Below are 18,439 nucleotides of genomic sequence, written 5' to 3'. Positions count from 1 at the left end.
TACATAGAAGTTGCTCAACCAGTTTCTAAGAGTTAAAAGGCCATAGTGTCGTGTATATCCTGTGTTCAATACTGAGTGTTTACCTAGGCCCCCTTCCACTCTCATCCTGAAGCTAGGTAAACAATGAGTCATCACTACACGGAGATGACTTCAGCTAGAGGACGAAGTCCATGCTGCCTCAACACTTGGAAGGGGGTGGGCAGAGAGGTGGGGGATTCTATATGATCCAACAAATGAGAATCTTATATGTTACTGATGTAATCTGTTGCACGCCCATTGAAGGGCGGTTGTCATGTGTTATAATAAAAAGCCTGAGCCTCTACACAGTGTAGAGACTCTCCCGGTTTTAGACCAGCATTTGTGTCTGATTCTGGTCGATGTGTGCACACGATACTCAATTCGGAAAGCGACAAAATACCCCAAAGCCTGCTGGAGAAATCATAATCCAGATCAGTTGTTACTAGAAATGAGCGAGTATACTCGCTAGAGGCAATTGCTCGAGCGAGCATTGCCTTTAGCGAGTATCTCCCCCGCTCAAGACAGAAGGTTCGGGTGCCGGCACGGGGGAGAGGTGAGTAGCGGCTGTCAGCAGGAGGGAGCGGGGGGGAGAGGGAGAGAGAGATCTCCCCTCCGTTCCACCCCGCTCTCCCCCGCAGCTCCGTGCCCGCTGCCGGCACCCGAACCTTCAGTCTCGAGCGGGGGAGATACTCGTTAAAGGCAATGCTCACTCGAGCAATTGCCTTTAGCGAGTATACTCGCTCATCTATAGTTGTTATCAATGTGGAGATATCAAACAGATTTTTAATTCAATTGTTTGGTTTTTTTGCAAGAAAAAAAGAGAAGTGCGCAAAAAAGGGTTTTCACTAAGAATATTTTTTACTTTATTTTTTTTTTATTATGTCCTTGCAGCGAACTTTAGCCTGCAATCGCTCAGATAATTTTCTCCAGTACTTTAAAATGAATGGGAACTTTGCCTGTAATACCAAACTTGGCCAACTGCAGCAGGAATGGAGCTGTCTGCTTCCAGAACAAATCAGCACAGTGCACTGGCCCAGCAAACAGCTGATCGGCGAGGGTCCCAGGTGATGGACTACCACTAAGCTGCTATTCATGGCCTATCCGGAGGACAGGCCATTAATAGTATGCAACTGAACTCTATTTTCATATATGGTATTAGGGAGATTGCAGTTAATAAAGAGGAGTTCCCTGTTCATGCTCATCATCTCTAGGTCAAACTGGAGAGTGTCTATAGTCTTGGAGGACCCGCCCTGCATTCCACAAACAACCCAGAGATTTGAATGGACACTGTGTAATGCTTCATTTCTCCTGTGGAGGAGCTGCAGGTAAACTGAACACTTTCTGCCAGGTTTCCCTCAAATACACAACACCCATTGTGCAAATAGGTAGCGTAAATGTGCTTCGCCCCTGTGACACCTTCCATGGCCTATACTCCTAAACAACCATTTTATTTGTACATTTGAGGCAGTCAGTGCCCTTTAAAACTAATTAATAACAGACATTGAAGACCTACCTATTATCTCGGATTCTGTAGAAAAAGCCATATCCATCGTGTATCATGGGAACTACAGCTCCAGTGACACTTGTATAGCCAGTAAGACTTGTGGACAGGGCAAAATTTCCGCCTCCTCCGCTGTAGTTAAACCAAGGATGTGTAGTTAGTGGAGATATGGAATATCACATGGATCATTGCAGGCACGTTTGCATCATTCCAGGTTTTAAAATGAGTAACTTTTACTTGCAGTACCAGATCTGACCACATGTTGTGCTAATGAGCTCTTCAGGAGCAGGAAAGAAACAGCAACGTTCTTTCTAACCCGTCTTAAAGCAACCCTCTTGTCAAAGACAAACAAAGATGGCTGCACAGCTTCTCTGACTACCTGATGTCAAGGTGTATTGGTATGCACCATTAGTCTAACACACTACATGCTGATGTAACTGGCCAGCACTGCACATGTGCACAGCACTGCTCGGTCAGACCAGCATGTAGTGTATTAGACTACCAATACATACTAATACACAGTGTGCATCAGGTAGTCCGAGAAGCAGTGCGGCCATCTTGTTTTCCAGAACCAGAGGGTGGTTTTAAGTAATAAGGCATGGTGCCACCCTGTGGTAGAAATGTTTACTGCAATATCTGCATTTTCTGTCCTGAACGACACATAATGTAGAAATAGAAGATATTTATTATCTAAAATCAAACTACAACTTGATGCGTGTTCATCTGCACATCTCCCAACTACATCCATAGCCTACAGGGTGGCACCTGGAATGAGGCAGCCCAATAATGGAATTATAATCACCTCTTCGTGAAAGCTGGGTCGTTATAAAGTTCTGGAACAGCAAGACCTTGTTCTTTTGCAATGAGGAGAAGACCCAGCAGGTGGCGGTCAAATCCTGCAGGTGAATGGAAATAAGGGGATTATAAAGTGCTACAAATGCGTAAACCTAATGGGGTTGCCCCACTTGTGTACCTTTTTCTGCCGGTAGCAGATGGCTCTGTACATTGCACAGTGGCCAGGGTTGGTACTGCAGGCCAAGTCCTATTGCATTGAATTGGAGCTGTGTCTGCAATACTAATCCAGGCCACTGCACAATGTACGGAGCTATCAGTGAGTATGGCAATCAGCTATTGGTGACTGAATAGGTCATTAATTTTAAAGACCTGGAAAACCCCTTTAATAGATTCTGGGTGTCATAAAGTCGGCCTCTTCCCATGTGTCCTTGTATGGCACGGTGATTAAATCATACTGGTAGATCGTCACACATCTTTTCGTGTCAATCTACCACTTTTGTAGTGTTGGGAAGCTTGAGTGGATCTAGGCAGATGGTTAAGTGTATTTCCTGCCAAGTAGAGGTCATCAATATTCATTCCACTGCCTCTCACACCTTTCCCGGAGGGGTCATTGATGTCCCCCACTCCTTTTGGGACTAGGGAAGCCCCTCGTAGTGGAGGTAAGGAAGTTACCAATCTACAAGTGGGAGGCATTGGTTTATAGCCCTCCACCATTGTCTCCAAAACACAGACCCAGACCTTGTGGCATAGAGGTTGGCACTGTTATTAATCCAAGGAAGAATTAATAATGGAGATTATGGAGCATAGGTTAAAGTACAGGGTGCTCTAGAAGAATATTTTAAAAAAAACAATTCCCCAGAAATAGACCCCTTTGTAATATGGAATGCCCATAAGGCAGTAATAAGAGGGGTGATGATCCAACAGGGTGCTATATATAAAAGAGAAAAAAAAACTAAAATCTAAATGCTATCCTGTCCTAGATTAAAGAACTAGAAAGCAAGCTACAAATAAATCCAACTATAGAGTCATATAACGACTTATTGAGGGAACGTCACAAGCTACAAGAGCTTTTAGTAGAAGAGCAGGATAAACAATTTAAAGCCACAAGAGCATCCTAATATACAGCCAATAACAAATGCAGTAAGCTTATGGTGAACAAGGTTAAAGGGAAAAGAATAAAACCCAGAATATCTTTCTTGAAAGAGACAGGTACCGAAAATAAAATAAGTGACCCCCGAGACATTGCTGAACTTTAAAAAAATACTATGAGAAATTATACAATCCTAGGGAGGATAGTTCGACCCCCCCCCCCCCAATCCATGGTTAAAAAAAAAAAACTGAGGCTTTATTTATAAGGTATAAATAACGCTAAAAAAGATAAAGCCCCGGGCCCAGACAAATACTATCAAACTTTGGAATCCCATTTAGGGCCACTTATGGTTAGAATGTTAAACGCAGCCATGAAACAAGGGACGCTCCCAAGGGAAATGCTCCAAACTACAATTGTGATGATCCCCTAACCAGGAAAGCACCCCTCAGATTATAGACTGATATTCCTGCTAAACAGCAACACCAAGTTATATGCAAAAGTGTTGGCCTCCTGCCTGCTTCGGATTAGTGCAGCAATAGTTCATAATGACCAGGTTTACTTCGTGTGGGGCCATCAGGCTGCAAGCGGAACAAGGAGAATCTTTGATCTCATCACCCGGCTGGTGGCCTTCGGATGCCTTATCTGCTCCTGACTTTGGATGTGGAGACGGCGTTTGACAGGATCCAATGGGGATATGCCTTTGCAGTCCTACAGAAGTTTGGCTTTGAAGGGAGATATTCTAAAACTGATTCAAGCCCTGTGCTCCACACCTTCCCCCAAAGTACTGCCTATAGAACCCTGTCCAGCACCTTTAATTTGTCAAATGGCACCTGACAAGGTTGTCCTCTCCCCCCCGTACTGTTCATATTAATTTCTCAGGAATCCCGCTGCCCTTTAGACAACATAGACTAGGCCTATTGGCAGATGATGTTGTGCTCTTACTAACACAGCCTCTTAGGTCCCTACATACAGCTGCCCAACTGATTAACGAATTTAGCAAGATCCATTACAAGGTGAATCATAGCTGTTGACCCCTCCACACCGTTACCAAATTATCCCACAATTAAAGTTTCGGCAGAAGCATGGATAAAACTACTTTTCTGCCTCTAAGACGCACCCCATCAAAAATGAGTCCCCTCCCAATACAGATCCCAGAATTCCTTATTCAAGATATCTCGGTTAGCATATGGAGAGAAAAGGGAGCGGGTCTTGTCTCGGATATGCTCACAGAATCCAAGATGAAAGCCTTTGAGGAGCTAGAGGAAGAGTATGCCTTCTCTAAGGAGGACTTCCTTAAGTACCTACAAATTAATAGGCCTAGCAGAAAGACATGGGCCCATATCCTTGCATGACTTCTTAAGCTCCTCTCCTTCCACAAATCAGCCTAAAATCCACCTATTTTATCCTCCTGGGAGAAAAGGAAGCGGGGGAAGGAAATACAAAAAGTACACATTCTTAACTGAAAAAAAGAACTATAAAAGAAACGCCTTTGACCATTTGGAAGGAGTACGTTTGTCTGGACTCACAAAGGCTCAGCTAGAACCAGTTTATTAGAAACCCACAACAAAGTAGCTACAAGAGAGGAAACAACTCATTAAACAACGACAAAGTCAGATGGCGATAACCCCCATCCTCCCCTCCCCCCTCCACACCCTTCCGGTTCTCCTGGGTATTTAATCAAGTTTACATGATTACTGAAATGACTTGTTTGCATACGTGTATTAGAATACTACTGAAAGCAAATTGAATGTATGTAAAACTATGTTAATATATCTCATTACAATAAAAAATATTGGAATTTAAAAAAGTGTCTGGTTCTTTAGGACCTTAACACTCTGCTCCTTAAGGGGTTAACATCCCAGATGGATGTACCCTGCTCAGATGCCCCTCTATGGACCAGAGCTGGGAGTGGCTTAATACTACCGATTCTCACACACAGCCAATAGTAAAGTAGAGGCCCTTTTACACGCTACGATTATCGCTTAAACGACCTAACGATTCAACGAATTGCCGACATTTCTGCATAAAATTCCTTGCACCCAATCATCTCTTATTTTTCCCTCATTAGCTCAAGCAGCTGTTTGCTCAGCTGGGCGCGTGTTTATCTGGTCCAGAGAATTCTATTGTCCTCTCCATGCATGAGTAAACAGTGTACTCATTGTGTATGCAAATCAAACACAATGAGTACATCCAGACAAATTTCATTTGAATGCCAAGCTATGGTTTTTGTGCGGGCTAAAAACCAGCGGCTAACGACAAATGAATGAATAATAATCCACGTCCGCATTCACAATGATTGAACAAATTTTGAGCGTATAAAAGGGCCTTCAGGTTGATGAAGACAGCTGATCAGTGTCAATTTCTGAACCCTGAAGTTCAGCAAACAGCAAATTGCCAAGCTACCTCTGTTTTAAGCAGGGGTTGTCATGGTGAAACATTCCCTTTAAAGGAGTTTTCCAGGACCCCTCAGGATAAGTCATCAATAGCTGATCAGCAGGAGTCTGATTGGTAAATGAAAATGGGGATAGTAACTCCCAGCTGTCAATGTAGTTATATAATTCCAGTAGGAGTAACAGAGGGACGGCACAATACAGATCTAGCACTGTTATTTCAGACCTTTTTCCTTCCCTGTAGGGAATCACAGGAGGTGCAGATATCGTAATGACAATGTTTGGAGTATTTTTACCTTTTCCCAGCTGGCATTCATTCATCATCTTGTTATGCTTTGCGAAGGCCTTGAGCATCAGTTCCTGTCGCTGGGCATGCTGCAGATACACAGGTTTGAAGATTCAACCTCAGTAGTTACATTTCTCCAGAGTAAAAGTCAGAAATAGCTTAAAATGTTTTCCAGGATCCTTAGACTAGACCATCAATATCTGACTGGTGGGGGCATGCCTGCTGAACGGAGGAATCGAGCACTGCATCCCCATCATTGTTTATCAAGCACAGCACTGTACATTTCATTGTGGCTGTGCCTGGTACTGCAGCTTCACCTGAATGGCACTGATTTGCTGTGAGCTGGTATAGCGGTGCACTGAATAAACAACTAAGGGGATCCAGCACTTGCCCCTTTCATTCAGCAGAGATCCGGACAGTCGGACCATCATATATTGATACCCATGGTGGCATCTGGATAGGCTAGCAATATTATGGTCCCTGAAAACCCTTTTAATGGAAATCGTACAAAGCAGAAGTCAGAACCTACAGTAGAAGCAGGATCCAGCATGGAGCGGCACCAATTCACGGCTTCCATTGTGCAAGGCCTCATGGTTTCTGTGCGACCGTGATAGAACATTCTAGTTGTAGCAGTTTCATAACAGCATCCGGGCCTGTGCCATAGAGAAGACATGGGTATACACATTGTATTGTGCTTACTTTTATATGTACATAGATAACAGAGGTTCTGAACAACCACCAAAGAATGGTCCCTACTGTAGGCTGCCATAATAAAGGTCCTTTCACGCAGGAAGAATGCGTGTTCACCTGACACCAAGTAAATGGGGATCAATGATAGCTGTATGGGGACAAACGATCATGTTGACTATTAAGCAGATTATCTGCCCGTGAACACTGAGGGAAGGAGCGCTGACGAACATGTTCATTGTCAGTCAGCGGTTGGTGGCACAGGCAGATTATCTGTCCTTGTAAAAGAAGCGTTAGACACAATAACTCCACAGGTCTGTAGTTTGCTCCAGACAGGTTAGTCTTCCAACGTGGATGAACTAATATCTCTAAGGGTGTATTCACACAGGCCATTTGCCATGCGAGTTCCTTCTGATTCCAGAATTGTACGGGAAAATAACCTTTCTCGTCTGTATCATTGGGGGGGGACAGCTTTGACCTTGGGTATATAGCACCTGCTGATTGGAGGTGGACACTAAGCAGACAAGCGAGTTGGTTCCTCCCGCTTTCTATATACCCTCTGCAGGTACTCAGCTAATCAGTTTTTTGCTTAGTGTCTGTAGGAGGCAGACCTCTTCAATCAAAGTCTTCAGGACTACAGGTAGGTGGGGACAGGCCAGACAACTCGCTACCTGTTCCTCATGAGGAGGGTGGACGGCAAGTGTCTGTCCTCCTCCAAGAAGCGATTGCAGGTCGACGGAGCAGTATTACTCTCCAATCTACCCCTATGGAGGAGGGCGACAGCCAGACTTTGCTGTCCGTTGTCTGCCCTACATGGAGAAGAAAAGGTGGCACGGCTGGTGTCCAGTTTGTTGCCTGCCAGCCATAGGTCCGGAGCCACCTCTCCGCCCCCTGCAGGGTATGGGGAGCTGGTTGGGGGACCCTGCTGGAGGCAGGGAAGAAAGAAGGAAGATAGGTAATTAAAAAGTAGTAGGTAACTAAATAGGGCTTCCATTGCTGACCTGCCCCTGTACAGGAGTCCCCTCCTGTGTCACGCTGCCAGACAGGCTGTGTACTTTAAGCATGCAGGGATGTATTTGCCAACATACGGTGTGTGGCGCCATACTGGGTCTGTTGCTGCCCAACGGCATGTCTCTGTCGCGGTGCAGCGTGTCTTTTAGAGCAGTCATGCTGTTGCCTTTGCCGCATTGCCTTGCCGCCATGCGGCTTTGTGTTATGCCTACACTGGCCACCTTGGGGCGGTATTAGAGCTTGCTGCTGGGATCTGTGGATTCTTAGCGGTTCAGCTTCACAAGTGGGGTTGATTGTGCTGACTGGGTGTGCTTCAGTCAGCCAATCCCCAAAGTCTGTGTTCCTCTTGCCTGCTGGAGCGGGGGAGCCTTCCCTGCTGGCTAGCTTCCCTATGGTGGCCCATCTGCAGCCACAGCAGCAGATTCCTTCAGCCCTGCTGGGATGGGAGGCTGTTTTCCTACAAAAACTCCTCGCCTCCAGGGCTTCAGAAGGAGTGCGAGAGCGATATCAGGGAGTCAATCACATGCCGATATCACCCTCGCTAGTGTGAAGGCGCCCTTACATAGTCATAGATACTGGAATTACAATAAAGAAGTAGCACAGAGCTCTGTGAACATTTTAACCCTTACCGTCCATGAAGTTTGTAAAACGCCAACTGGAGAGAAAGCTGGACAAATGTGTCGGGGTGCAGCTTCTTCTTCTTCACAAGCGACTTCCCAAAAGATGTAAAAGCGTAATTAGCTACCTGTAAATCAGAAGCCTGTGAACACAATGGAGAAGGTAAGAGATGAAACCCAACGCAAGAGAGATGCAGAACCAAAAATATACCATTACAATACATGCCAACGGAGAATACACCGGGGGTCCTAAAGATTAGACTAAAGTAACAAGACCTCATTCTACAAGGTGGGAATACCCACTTAGTGCTGTGGGTCCTTAACCCTTTAGTGATGGCCTATTTTGTGCCTTAAGGACCAAGCGTTTTCATAACTGCATTGACATAGCCGTATGAGGGCTGGAGAGGGGTGGGGAGACAACGCTCCCCCGGCCGCTCTGCCTCCTTGGTGGCTGAACTGTGAACGATCCAGCAATACTCACTCCTGTGTAACACAATAACACAAGAACGAGTGTCTGACATTGTTTGCCCGACACTCGTTACTTGTAAAAGGGCCTTTACATGGCAAACACCAAGGCCTTTGCCAAGCCTCTGGGTGCCACGGAGACCCACTGGTACCTTCCGATCGCGTTGCGAGCTGCCGATGGGTGACAGGGGACGGGCATCTGCTTACATGCTGTAGTTGCTATTGACTGTGGAAAGCTAATGGATTAAATGGGCAGGGTTTGAGGTTTCTCAGTTCCAGGAAGTTACAGCAGGAGCCTGGCTGTCAGTAGTCAGCCAAGCCACAGCCTTAAAAGATGCTTGTGTAGGTTTAAAGCCCATTGATGACCACGATAGAAAGGGATATTGACAATCCTGGCAGTTGGATACCCAGTGATCAGGAAGAGATCTATACGAAGTGGGTCACTTTCTATGGTGGTAACCCCCTTTAATAAATAGTTACTAGATTAACTGTGTATACCTGAGTGTGATACTGGGCTTTGGCCAAAGCAATATCATTTATTATTCTCTGATCCACCGTGAAGACCAACTCTTCAGGGTTCGGAAGCTCCCGAACAAAAGACGAGCCCTGTAAATAGTAGGAAGACAATAAAAAGCCACTCTATGGACCGAACTATCCTGACTAGGTTACAAGGAGTGAATGCGTACCTTCCAGCGCCCCTCGGAGGCTATGAGTTGCTGATCATTGTAGTCCGTTAATGCCACAATTACCATGGCATCAAATGGCGCATGCTGCAAAACAAACAGAGGATGCAACCGGAAAGTAATCATACAGGATTCATGCTATAACCGTAACCATTGGGACAGAAGGAGAGCAATCCCCGCCGGATACAGAGTTATTCCCTACGACAAACGTCACACAGAAGGGGGAATTCAGAGCAAAACAAGCAGTGCTCACAAAAAACGTGTTAAAAAGAAGTCAACCAAGAAAGACGCGGCGGAAAGGAATGTGTATGTAATACAAAGAGTCATGAATGTAAATCCAGGGAAACCATAGAGAACCGTCTCAGAGAAATTCCTTAAACAACACGGTTAAAGTGACACTCCAGTTTGGGGACAAAATTGTATCCTGGGACTGGAGAAGGGTGAGAGGTACATCACCTGCTCTTCTCTGCCGTCTGTCCGATCTGGGTTCTATTTTCGGCTGTCCAAGATGGCCGATACAATCTTCAAACTACCTAATCCCCGCAGTGCATTAGCAGGGTTAGACTACCAATGAACTGTACCTGCTCTCTGATTGGCCAGCACTTGTCATGTGATCAGCGTTGGCTAATTAGAGAGCAGTGCACAGTAAAAAAGTGGAACCGACACTGGTGGATCGGACAGACGGCAGAGAAGGACAAGTGCAGGTAATATACACCCAACCCAGGACAGAATTCAGTTCTGTAACTGGAGGGTCGCTTCAATCTCCTGCTCATCTGCTCCATTTTCAGCTGGTGGCCAGTTAAAGGGCGGGACTTAAAGGGGAAAAGGCTTAGGATTTATTTCGTCCTTCTGCAGACAAGGCAGAGGGGGAGACTCCTGCTTCAGCCAGTTGGCTTAAAGGGGTTGTCCCGCGCCGAAACTGGTTTTTTCTTTTTTCAATAGCCCCCCGTTCGGCGCGAGACAAACCCGATGCAGGGATAAAAAAAACAAAAACGGGTAGTACTTACCCGAATCCCCGCGCTCCGGTGACTTCTTACTTACCTTGTGAAGATGGCCGCCGGGAACTTCACCCTCGGTGGACCGCAGGTCTTCTGTGCGGTCCATTGCCGATTCCAGCCTCCTGATTGGCTGGAATCGGCACACGTGATGGGGCGGAGCTACGAGGAGCAGCTCTCCAGCACGAGCGGCCCCATTCAACACGGAGAAGACCGGACTGCGCAAGCGAGTCTAATCGGGAGATTAGACGCTGAAAATTAGATGGTACCATGGAGACGAGGACACCAGCAACGGAACAGGTAAGTGAATAACTTCTGTATGGCTCATAATTAATGCAGAATGTACATTACAAAGTGCATTAATATGGCCATACAGAAGTGCTGAACCCCACTTGCTTTCGCGAGACAACCCCTTTAAGGTAGATTCACATGGAGCAACTCTTGTTTAGTCACTCAGAAAAGTCATTGAAGCGTACAGAACAGAGCGATGACTGTAATCAGCTGCTCCCTGAGAGATCACTGATAGAGCGGATCTCCAGGCCAATCCGTTCACAATATGAAGGACTGACTTTACAGAAGACGACATACGATCAAAAAGCAACTCTGATCTTTTTGGTAAACTGAAACAAAACATCCGGCAGCTCATCGCCGGCACCCTGCTGGTGGTCAGGCTTAAAATGACGGTGAATTCTCTCTTTTGAGTGATTATTTGGCTGGCAGTTGTCTTATATAAAGGTACCTTTACATAGGACAGTGCGGGGGAGGGGGACATGGTCCATCTCCTGGCACACTGAGATTTATTTCTAGATTTCTCAGTTTTAGGCCGAATGCACACGGTCAGGTTGGATCCCGCAGCGGAATCCAACCCGGCACCCAGCCGGTGACCCCTGACGATCCCTGCGTACGTGTCCGGATCTGTCTTACAGATGTGTCGGCCAGCACATGCGCAGTACAGATGACAGCGCGCAGTCACTAGGCGATGACGCGGATTACGCCGTCCGTCAGCAGTGACAGCTGTGGATTGGATGGCTTCCATTGACTTCGATGGAAATAGAACAGGCTGAGACTTTCCCTCCATGAGTGGAAAATCACAATTGATTTTGGCTCGTGGACAGGAACAAGTGATTTTTTTATAGCAGGTCAATGGGCAGTATTTGCTGCGGAATCTGGAGGCGGACACCGGATTAAGGCCTCATGTCCACGGGCAAATTAACATTTACAATCCGCAGCGTTTTTCCTGCACGCGGATCCCCGCCCCATAGGGATGCATTAGACAGCCGCAGGTAGTTAAATACCTGCAGATGTCATTTTTCCCTGCAGGCGCGGGTCCCGCGTGCAGGAAAAAATCCGGACATGCTCCATTTAGGAGCCTATGGAAGCCGTCCGGATCCGCGGTAGACCCGCACCAGAATTAAACTCACCTGCTCCGGACGCTCCGGATCTTCCCTTCTCCGCCGGGCCGAAGAAAGAAGATCTGGCCATGACAGAGAGAAGATCAAGCTGCGAAGAAGGGAAGATCCGGAGCGTGTGGAGAGGTGAGTAATTGTTATTTTCAGCCCTCATGTCCGCGGGGCAGGAGGGACCCGCTGCGGATTCTCCATGGAGAATCCGGAGCGGGCCTGATTTTCCCCGTGGACATGAGGCCTAAAACACAAACAGGAAGAGGATTAAAAGACAAAGAGGAAATTAAAGGGGTATTCTGCAGATTAGGAAACATTTTCTAAAAAGTTCAACTAAATCGTCAAACTGAACTCCAGTCCCATTTTTGCCATCCTGCTTCACCGCTGTGTTCCAGCCAACTTCAGATTTTCACAGTTAGTTAAAACTACATTTCCCACAATGCCCGGCTGCCAGTTACTGCCGAGTGTACATTCACCACCGAACAAACAGTGTCGTCATTACTGACTATGGAGGCAATGAGCATGCCTGACCAGTAATACAGCAGAGCGTACAGGACGGAACCCTTGGATGCCGACGGAGAACTAAGCGGAGGGGGACTACAGGGAAAGGAAAACATCACTATTGCTGAATTACATGTTACCACCTTACGAAGCACATAACCCACTTTGCATTGCTGGAATCCCCCTCTAAGGGAAGAAGTGCTGGGATATATATTTTGTGTATCTTTAAAGTATAGAGATATATCTTTTTCTGGATGTAAAAGGTAGATAAAGGGCACAGAAACACTCAACCCGCCGCGCACAGACACTAATAGTGCCACTTACATCACAATTAGAGCCGACCACACCATTGTGCCATAAGATGAAGTTGTAAGACTTGTCCCCCCAGCGCACAGTCGGGTCTCCAGCCAAGGCCAGCTTTGTAATCTGTAAGACACAGAACATTCTCCTCATTTAATGTGCTAATCGCTACTAAAGCTAAACATACAACTCATCCGTTATGAACTCTAGATCATTAAAACTAACTCAACCTCCAAGAGGGTCGTACGACTACCGCTGGGGCGGAGCTACTCCGCGATCCGTCTCCAAGAGCTCCGAATCAGCTTAAAACAGGAAATCAAAAGAATTACAAAGTTATTCACAGTTTGATGTAGATTTAACCCCTTGAGGACAGGGCCCTTCCCCCCACCACCACCACTTTCAAAGAACCATTAGTTTTGTATTTTCAGTCAGTGTAACAATATGCAGACTCGTTCTTTGTGGGATGAGTTGTATTCTATGATCCCACCTACTGTGCCATATAACGGACTATTCCATGGGTTAGTACGATTACGGTGCTACCAAATTTATGTAGTTTTGTTTTGTTGTACTACTTTAAAAAATTATACATATTTCCGCTCGCCGTAACTTCCTTACATTTTTCATCAGTGGGGTTGTGAAGTTCTGAAGGCTTCTCTCTTTTTTGTTGACCTGTGGTTTCTATTGGTATCATTTGGAGATATAAACGACTTGATCGCTTTTAATCCCGATTTTTCGTGGAGACGGGACAACCAAAGAGAGCGCCGCTCTGGCGTTGTGCTTTTTTTTTCTGACGGCGTTCATCATGAGGTACAATAATGTTTTATTTTAATAGCCCGCACGTTTAGGACATGCTGATACCAAATATGTGTAACTTTATTGTTTTGATGTTTTATTATAAATGCGGGAAGCGATAGGGGTTTATTGTTTCTGTAATAATTAAAAGATTTGTTTTCACTTCAGTCCTCAAAGGGAAGTTGAATTTGCTGTCGTTTGCTGCAGTATACTGCAATAATGTAGTATTGCGGTATACTGTATTTGGACAGACAAACATTAAAGACAACCTTGGGGTCTTCACAAGGCTCCTGGCAGTCACGATACCAGAACAGCACTCCACAATCTCATTGCGAGGGGTCATTGGGTGCTAATAAATGCAGATCAGGTCATTTAAATGTGGCTGTCAGAAATCACTAATGGCTAACAACTGCAATCAAGCTGCTTATAGATGTTTCAGCGGGGTGTCAGCTGATACCAGTTGTGCATGGAGCGTGTTTGGCTCCTGAGCCGACTCTATACAATCCCCCAATTCCGTCCCATGCCGCCAAGGGGTTAACTGAGAAATGCCGCTGACAGGTGTTTACACTGGAGTATTACTAAGGGTATGGTGGATTTTTGCTGTAGAATTTGTTGGGAAGTCCACATCAATTCTGTAGCAAATCCACATCCCATTAGTTTCAATGGGAGTCCGTGGCGTAGTCTACATGGCGCAGGCTTTTTCCACACTTTGTGCAGAAAAGAAGAAAAAGTAACGTGACATTTATTGATCTGCATCTCACGCCGTTGAGTTGGGAATTGCGCAGGTGAAGTTTCCTATTGAAACGGTATAAATCCGTGGCCAAAGTATTTGCAAGGCCATGGTAGAAAAGTTGGATTTCAACTTCTGAACGTACCCTAAAAACTATGATCCAATCCGGTCAAGTTCACCTTGGCTTTTCCCATCCACCCACACTACATTCATGTTAGGGCTTATTTACACGGCGTATATCAGTCGGGTTTTAACGGCCGGCCCATATACGCTTCCATCTAAGCAGTTTCCCCCTTCCCTCGCCCTCACCGGCTCTCTGCCTCTCTCCTCCACTCCGGCGTTTGCAATGGGAGGGGGCGGGACAGAGCTAAGCGTCCACTCTCATTGCTGGCTATGGACAAGGGGCGGGAGCTTAGCCCCGCTAGTCCCACCAACTTCCATTGCAAACCGATTGGAGCAGAGGAGAGAGGCAGAGAGCCGGTAAGGGGGAGACTGCTCAGATGGAAGCGTATATCTGCAGGCTGTGAAAACACTGGCTGATATACGCTCGTGTAAATAAGCCCTTAATGGGAGTGTATTGCATTTTCTTGCACAGAGGGTGGCCAAGAGGGCTGCTGGAGAAGAAAAACGCTGTGTATATATATAACTAGCTGATCTACCCGGCTTCGTCCGAGTTAATCTTGGTCGCACAGAAAATTTTCATGAAGTCATGGTTACTTCAGAGGAACCGAGGAATAAAATATGTCTACACATAGAGGAGTGTTAGATTCTCCTCAGGCTGCATGTACCGATGTCCCTCTGCAGAATGTGCCACCCCTCCCCTCACTTTTTACTCTTAAAGTTAACACCCTTTTTTATTCAAATTTACCCCCAGACTGGAGGTTGCAGCCCTTTGTTAGCCTCAGTATATACACATAGAGGGGAGGTAGATTCCCCTCAGTATATAGACATGGAAGTCAGTTAGATTGTTGTGCCAAATTTCATGCTTGTATGACACGGGGAAGTTACAGTACATAGAAGACCACTTACTTTTGCACTTGGCATTGAATGTTTGAGTTGTGACCCCTTTACTTTTCATATTTATGACCTAAAGAATGCTCCTGCCAAATTTCATGCTTCTACGACACCAGGAAGTTAGAGAATTAGTGACGAGTCAGTTAGTCAGTCAGTGAGGGTTTTCACCTTTATATATATAGATATACCATCCCTTCCAACCACCAGGATCCCACTGATCCGTAAGTGACATCACATCTGAGCATTATGTCATCATTCGCTATGGTGGCAGATATGAGATCGGGGATCCATCAGACAACAGCTTTTTATTTCAGTCATTGGCTCAGAGTCGTTATGGCGGCCATATTGATTGCCATATTGTTTTTTTTTCATCTATTTGGGAGAGAAATGCCTTAGAAGATGCCAGTCTTCATGATTACCTGGCTATAGTCTTCAGGCGATCCGTGGGGACAGTCTTCATCAATAGACACAACAAACAAGCTGCTCTGAATCCGCTCCAGATGGGATAAATTCTTTGGGTCGAGGCTGATGAGGTGTTCACGAGACTACAAGAAAGCACAATGGATGGTGTGATCGTAAAATACAGCAATGCGGGTGGAGACAAGCAATGCAGAAGAAATAGACCAACCCGGGCCCAGCGCGTCCGCTCCTCTGTGGTTAATGCAGACAGTCCCAGGCCATCCCGCGCGCTTCGGCAAATGTTCTGGATGTACGAAAACTGCCTAAAAGGGAAAAATCAGAGAAAGACAAATCAGAAAGTCACAGAATAGCCGGAGGTCTACTGATTTCAATGGATACTAGAGGTCCGGCACCACCGGGCCTGCACCTGCCATATAGGTCAAACTCCCCCCCCCTCAACAAAGGCACACACTTCTATTGCCTCTGAATAGCCTAATAGAGCACTTTAACCCCTTAAGGACCGTCCTTTTTTTCATTTTTCCTCCCCACTTTAAAAAGATTAGGACCCTTGTTTATCCACCGCCGTCGCTGTCTGAGGGCTTGTTGTTTATTGCGGGACGAGTTGTATTTTTCAATGTCACTATTTTATGTACCTTATAATGTACTGAAAAACGTAAGAAAATACTAAATGGAGTCAAATGGAAAAAAAAGCGCAGTTCCGCCATCTTAGGGGGAGTCTTGTTTCTACGGTGTAAACACTGCAGCAAGAATAATGATGACTTTATTCTGTGAGTCGTACGATTACGAAGATACCAAATTTATATAGTTTTTTTCTTGCTGTTCTACCTTTAAAAAATAAAATATTTGGAAAAATAAAGCTATTTTCTGCCGCCAGCACCTGACCGCCAGCACCTGACCGCCAGCACCTGACCGCCAGCACCTGACCGCCAGCACCTGACCGCCATCTCCTGACCGCCATCTCCTGACCGCCATCACCTGACCGCCATCACCTGACCGCCATCACCTGACCGCCATCACCTGACCGCCATCTCCTGACCGCCATCTCCTGACCGCCATCTCCTGACCGCCATCACCTGACCGCCAGCACCTGACCGCCAGCACCTGACCGCCAGCACCTGACCGCCAGCACCTGACCGCCATCACCTGACCGCCATCTCCTGACCGCCATCTCCTGACCGCCATCACCTGACCGCCATCACCTGACCGCCATCACCTGACCGCCATCTCCTGACCGCCAGCACCTTTTTATTTTTTCATTGACCTAGTTGTGGAAGGGCTCGTTTTATGCGGCATGTACTGTAGTTTCCATTGGTAGCATTTCGTAGTACGTATGACTTTAGGATCGCTTTTTTATTACATTTCTTTTCTTGAAGATGGGGTGACGAAAAAAGCGCAATTCTGTTTTTTTGTTTTTTTTTAACGACGTTCACCATGTGGAGTAAATAATACGTTAGTCTGATAGATCGAACTTTTATGGATGTAGCGAAAACAAATATGTTTTGGGGTTTTTTTTTACATTTTTTTCTTAGAAATAAATATGGGAAAAAATGTTTTTACTTTTATTTCCCCTTATTCGTTTTAACAATTAATAAAACTTTTGAAACTGATTTTTACATTTTTGTTTTGTCCGTGTAGTAGAAGTGAAATTGTGATGGCTTGATGGTTCTGCAGTATGATGTAATACCATAGCATCACATTATACGGCGATCTGACAGGCATAGGTTGGCTGCCCTGGAGGCTTTCAGAAGGCCCCCGGCTACCATGGCAACCAAACGGCACTCGAGGATCTCATCACAGGGAGCTGTTCGGGTCCCCCAAACTTTGGGGCATTTAAATGCCGCTTGCAGAATTGACAGCTGCGATCAGCGGAGTGCTTAACACTGATGTTGTGGGTGGGTGTCAGCTGTAAGAAACAGCCAGCATTGCACGGAGCGGGATCCACCGCTGATCCCACTGCAGACAACCCTGAATGTACGGGATGTAACTGTGACGTTAAGGAGTTCAGAAATTTGCATAAAGCCAGTAGCTCCTCAGACCGCATTCACGTGGTTCACATTTGGTTTATATCGCTTTTATTTTTGAACCTTAATATTTCTGGAGGAGAGAGAATCTGGTCATCAAGCACAGCTTCAAAGGTGAAGATCCGTCCCCTGCACATGACGATCAGGTGAGTCGGACAGCGGCCTTCCGATTCTGAAATGGAAATTTAAAGAGAATAAATCGAAGAGATTCTAGCCCCCTATAAGGCTCAATTATGGATTATCAATCTGCAGTAATGTGGAGGAAACCAGCAGTAAGGGCTCAAATCTTCTGCTGCGCCTCCACAGGATAAATGAAGTATTACACTGATGCATGTAATGCACAGAAGTGCTGGGTCCTCCAGAGCTCACTAGGCAGGCCGGAGGTCAGCACCCGACAAACCAGAGCTGATGCCGTGGCTCACTGAGTCATAGGAGGCCATTCCACGTGGTGTCCAGAGACGGGTCATGGAGGGGGCTCAGACTGCTGGGTCAGGCACAGCATTCAGGACCCCCAGATTGAAGTGTGTCAAATTAAAAAAAGATACTCCCCTCCGCTGTTGTTAGTGAGGCCGGGGAATGTCCACAGCAATCATGTGGTTATCACATGATCACACAATGAGGAAGTCAGCAGGGAACAGCGCACCCTTCACAGCTGCCGCCAAGCGCCAGAAGCGAGTATGGACTGTTGGGTTTTTGTTAATTAAATACAAGGGGACATTGGGG

The 18,439-nt window shown here is 46.1% G+C and overlaps 1 protein-coding gene across 1 annotated transcript in view; it reads right to left on the bottom strand.

Moving 5' to 3' along the window:
- Window positions 1–18,439, bottom strand: part of CROT (carnitine O-octanoyltransferase) — a 56,864-nt gene that overhangs the window by 9,918 nt on the left and 28,507 nt on the right. Inside the window, exons 6-16 of the mRNA XM_066585604.1 lie at window positions 17,780–17,888; window positions 15,904–15,997; window positions 15,695–15,820; window positions 12,764–12,865; window positions 9,547–9,630; window positions 9,359–9,466; window positions 8,408–8,538; window positions 6,610–6,733; window positions 6,091–6,169; window positions 2,322–2,415; window positions 1,532–1,651 (exon numbers count right to left, since the gene is read on the bottom strand). Coding sequence (XP_066441701.1) covers window positions 1,532–1,651; window positions 2,322–2,415; window positions 6,091–6,169; window positions 6,610–6,733; window positions 8,408–8,538; window positions 9,359–9,466; window positions 9,547–9,630; window positions 12,764–12,865; window positions 15,695–15,820; window positions 15,904–15,997; window positions 17,780–17,888 — 1,171 coding nt within the window. The remainder of the gene's footprint in view (window positions 1–1,531; window positions 1,652–2,321; window positions 2,416–6,090; window positions 6,170–6,609; window positions 6,734–8,407; window positions 8,539–9,358; window positions 9,467–9,546; window positions 9,631–12,763; window positions 12,866–15,694; window positions 15,821–15,903; window positions 15,998–17,779; window positions 17,889–18,439) is intronic.

This window comes from Eleutherodactylus coqui, chromosome 12 (genome assembly GCF_035609145.1).
Source record: "Eleutherodactylus coqui strain aEleCoq1 chromosome 12, aEleCoq1.hap1, whole genome shotgun sequence".
Lineage (NCBI taxonomy): Eukaryota > Metazoa > Chordata > Amphibia > Anura > Eleutherodactylidae > Eleutherodactylus > Eleutherodactylus coqui.
The sequence above is the reverse complement of the archived record's forward strand: the minus strand, read 5'-3'. Positions and strand labels throughout refer to the sequence as shown.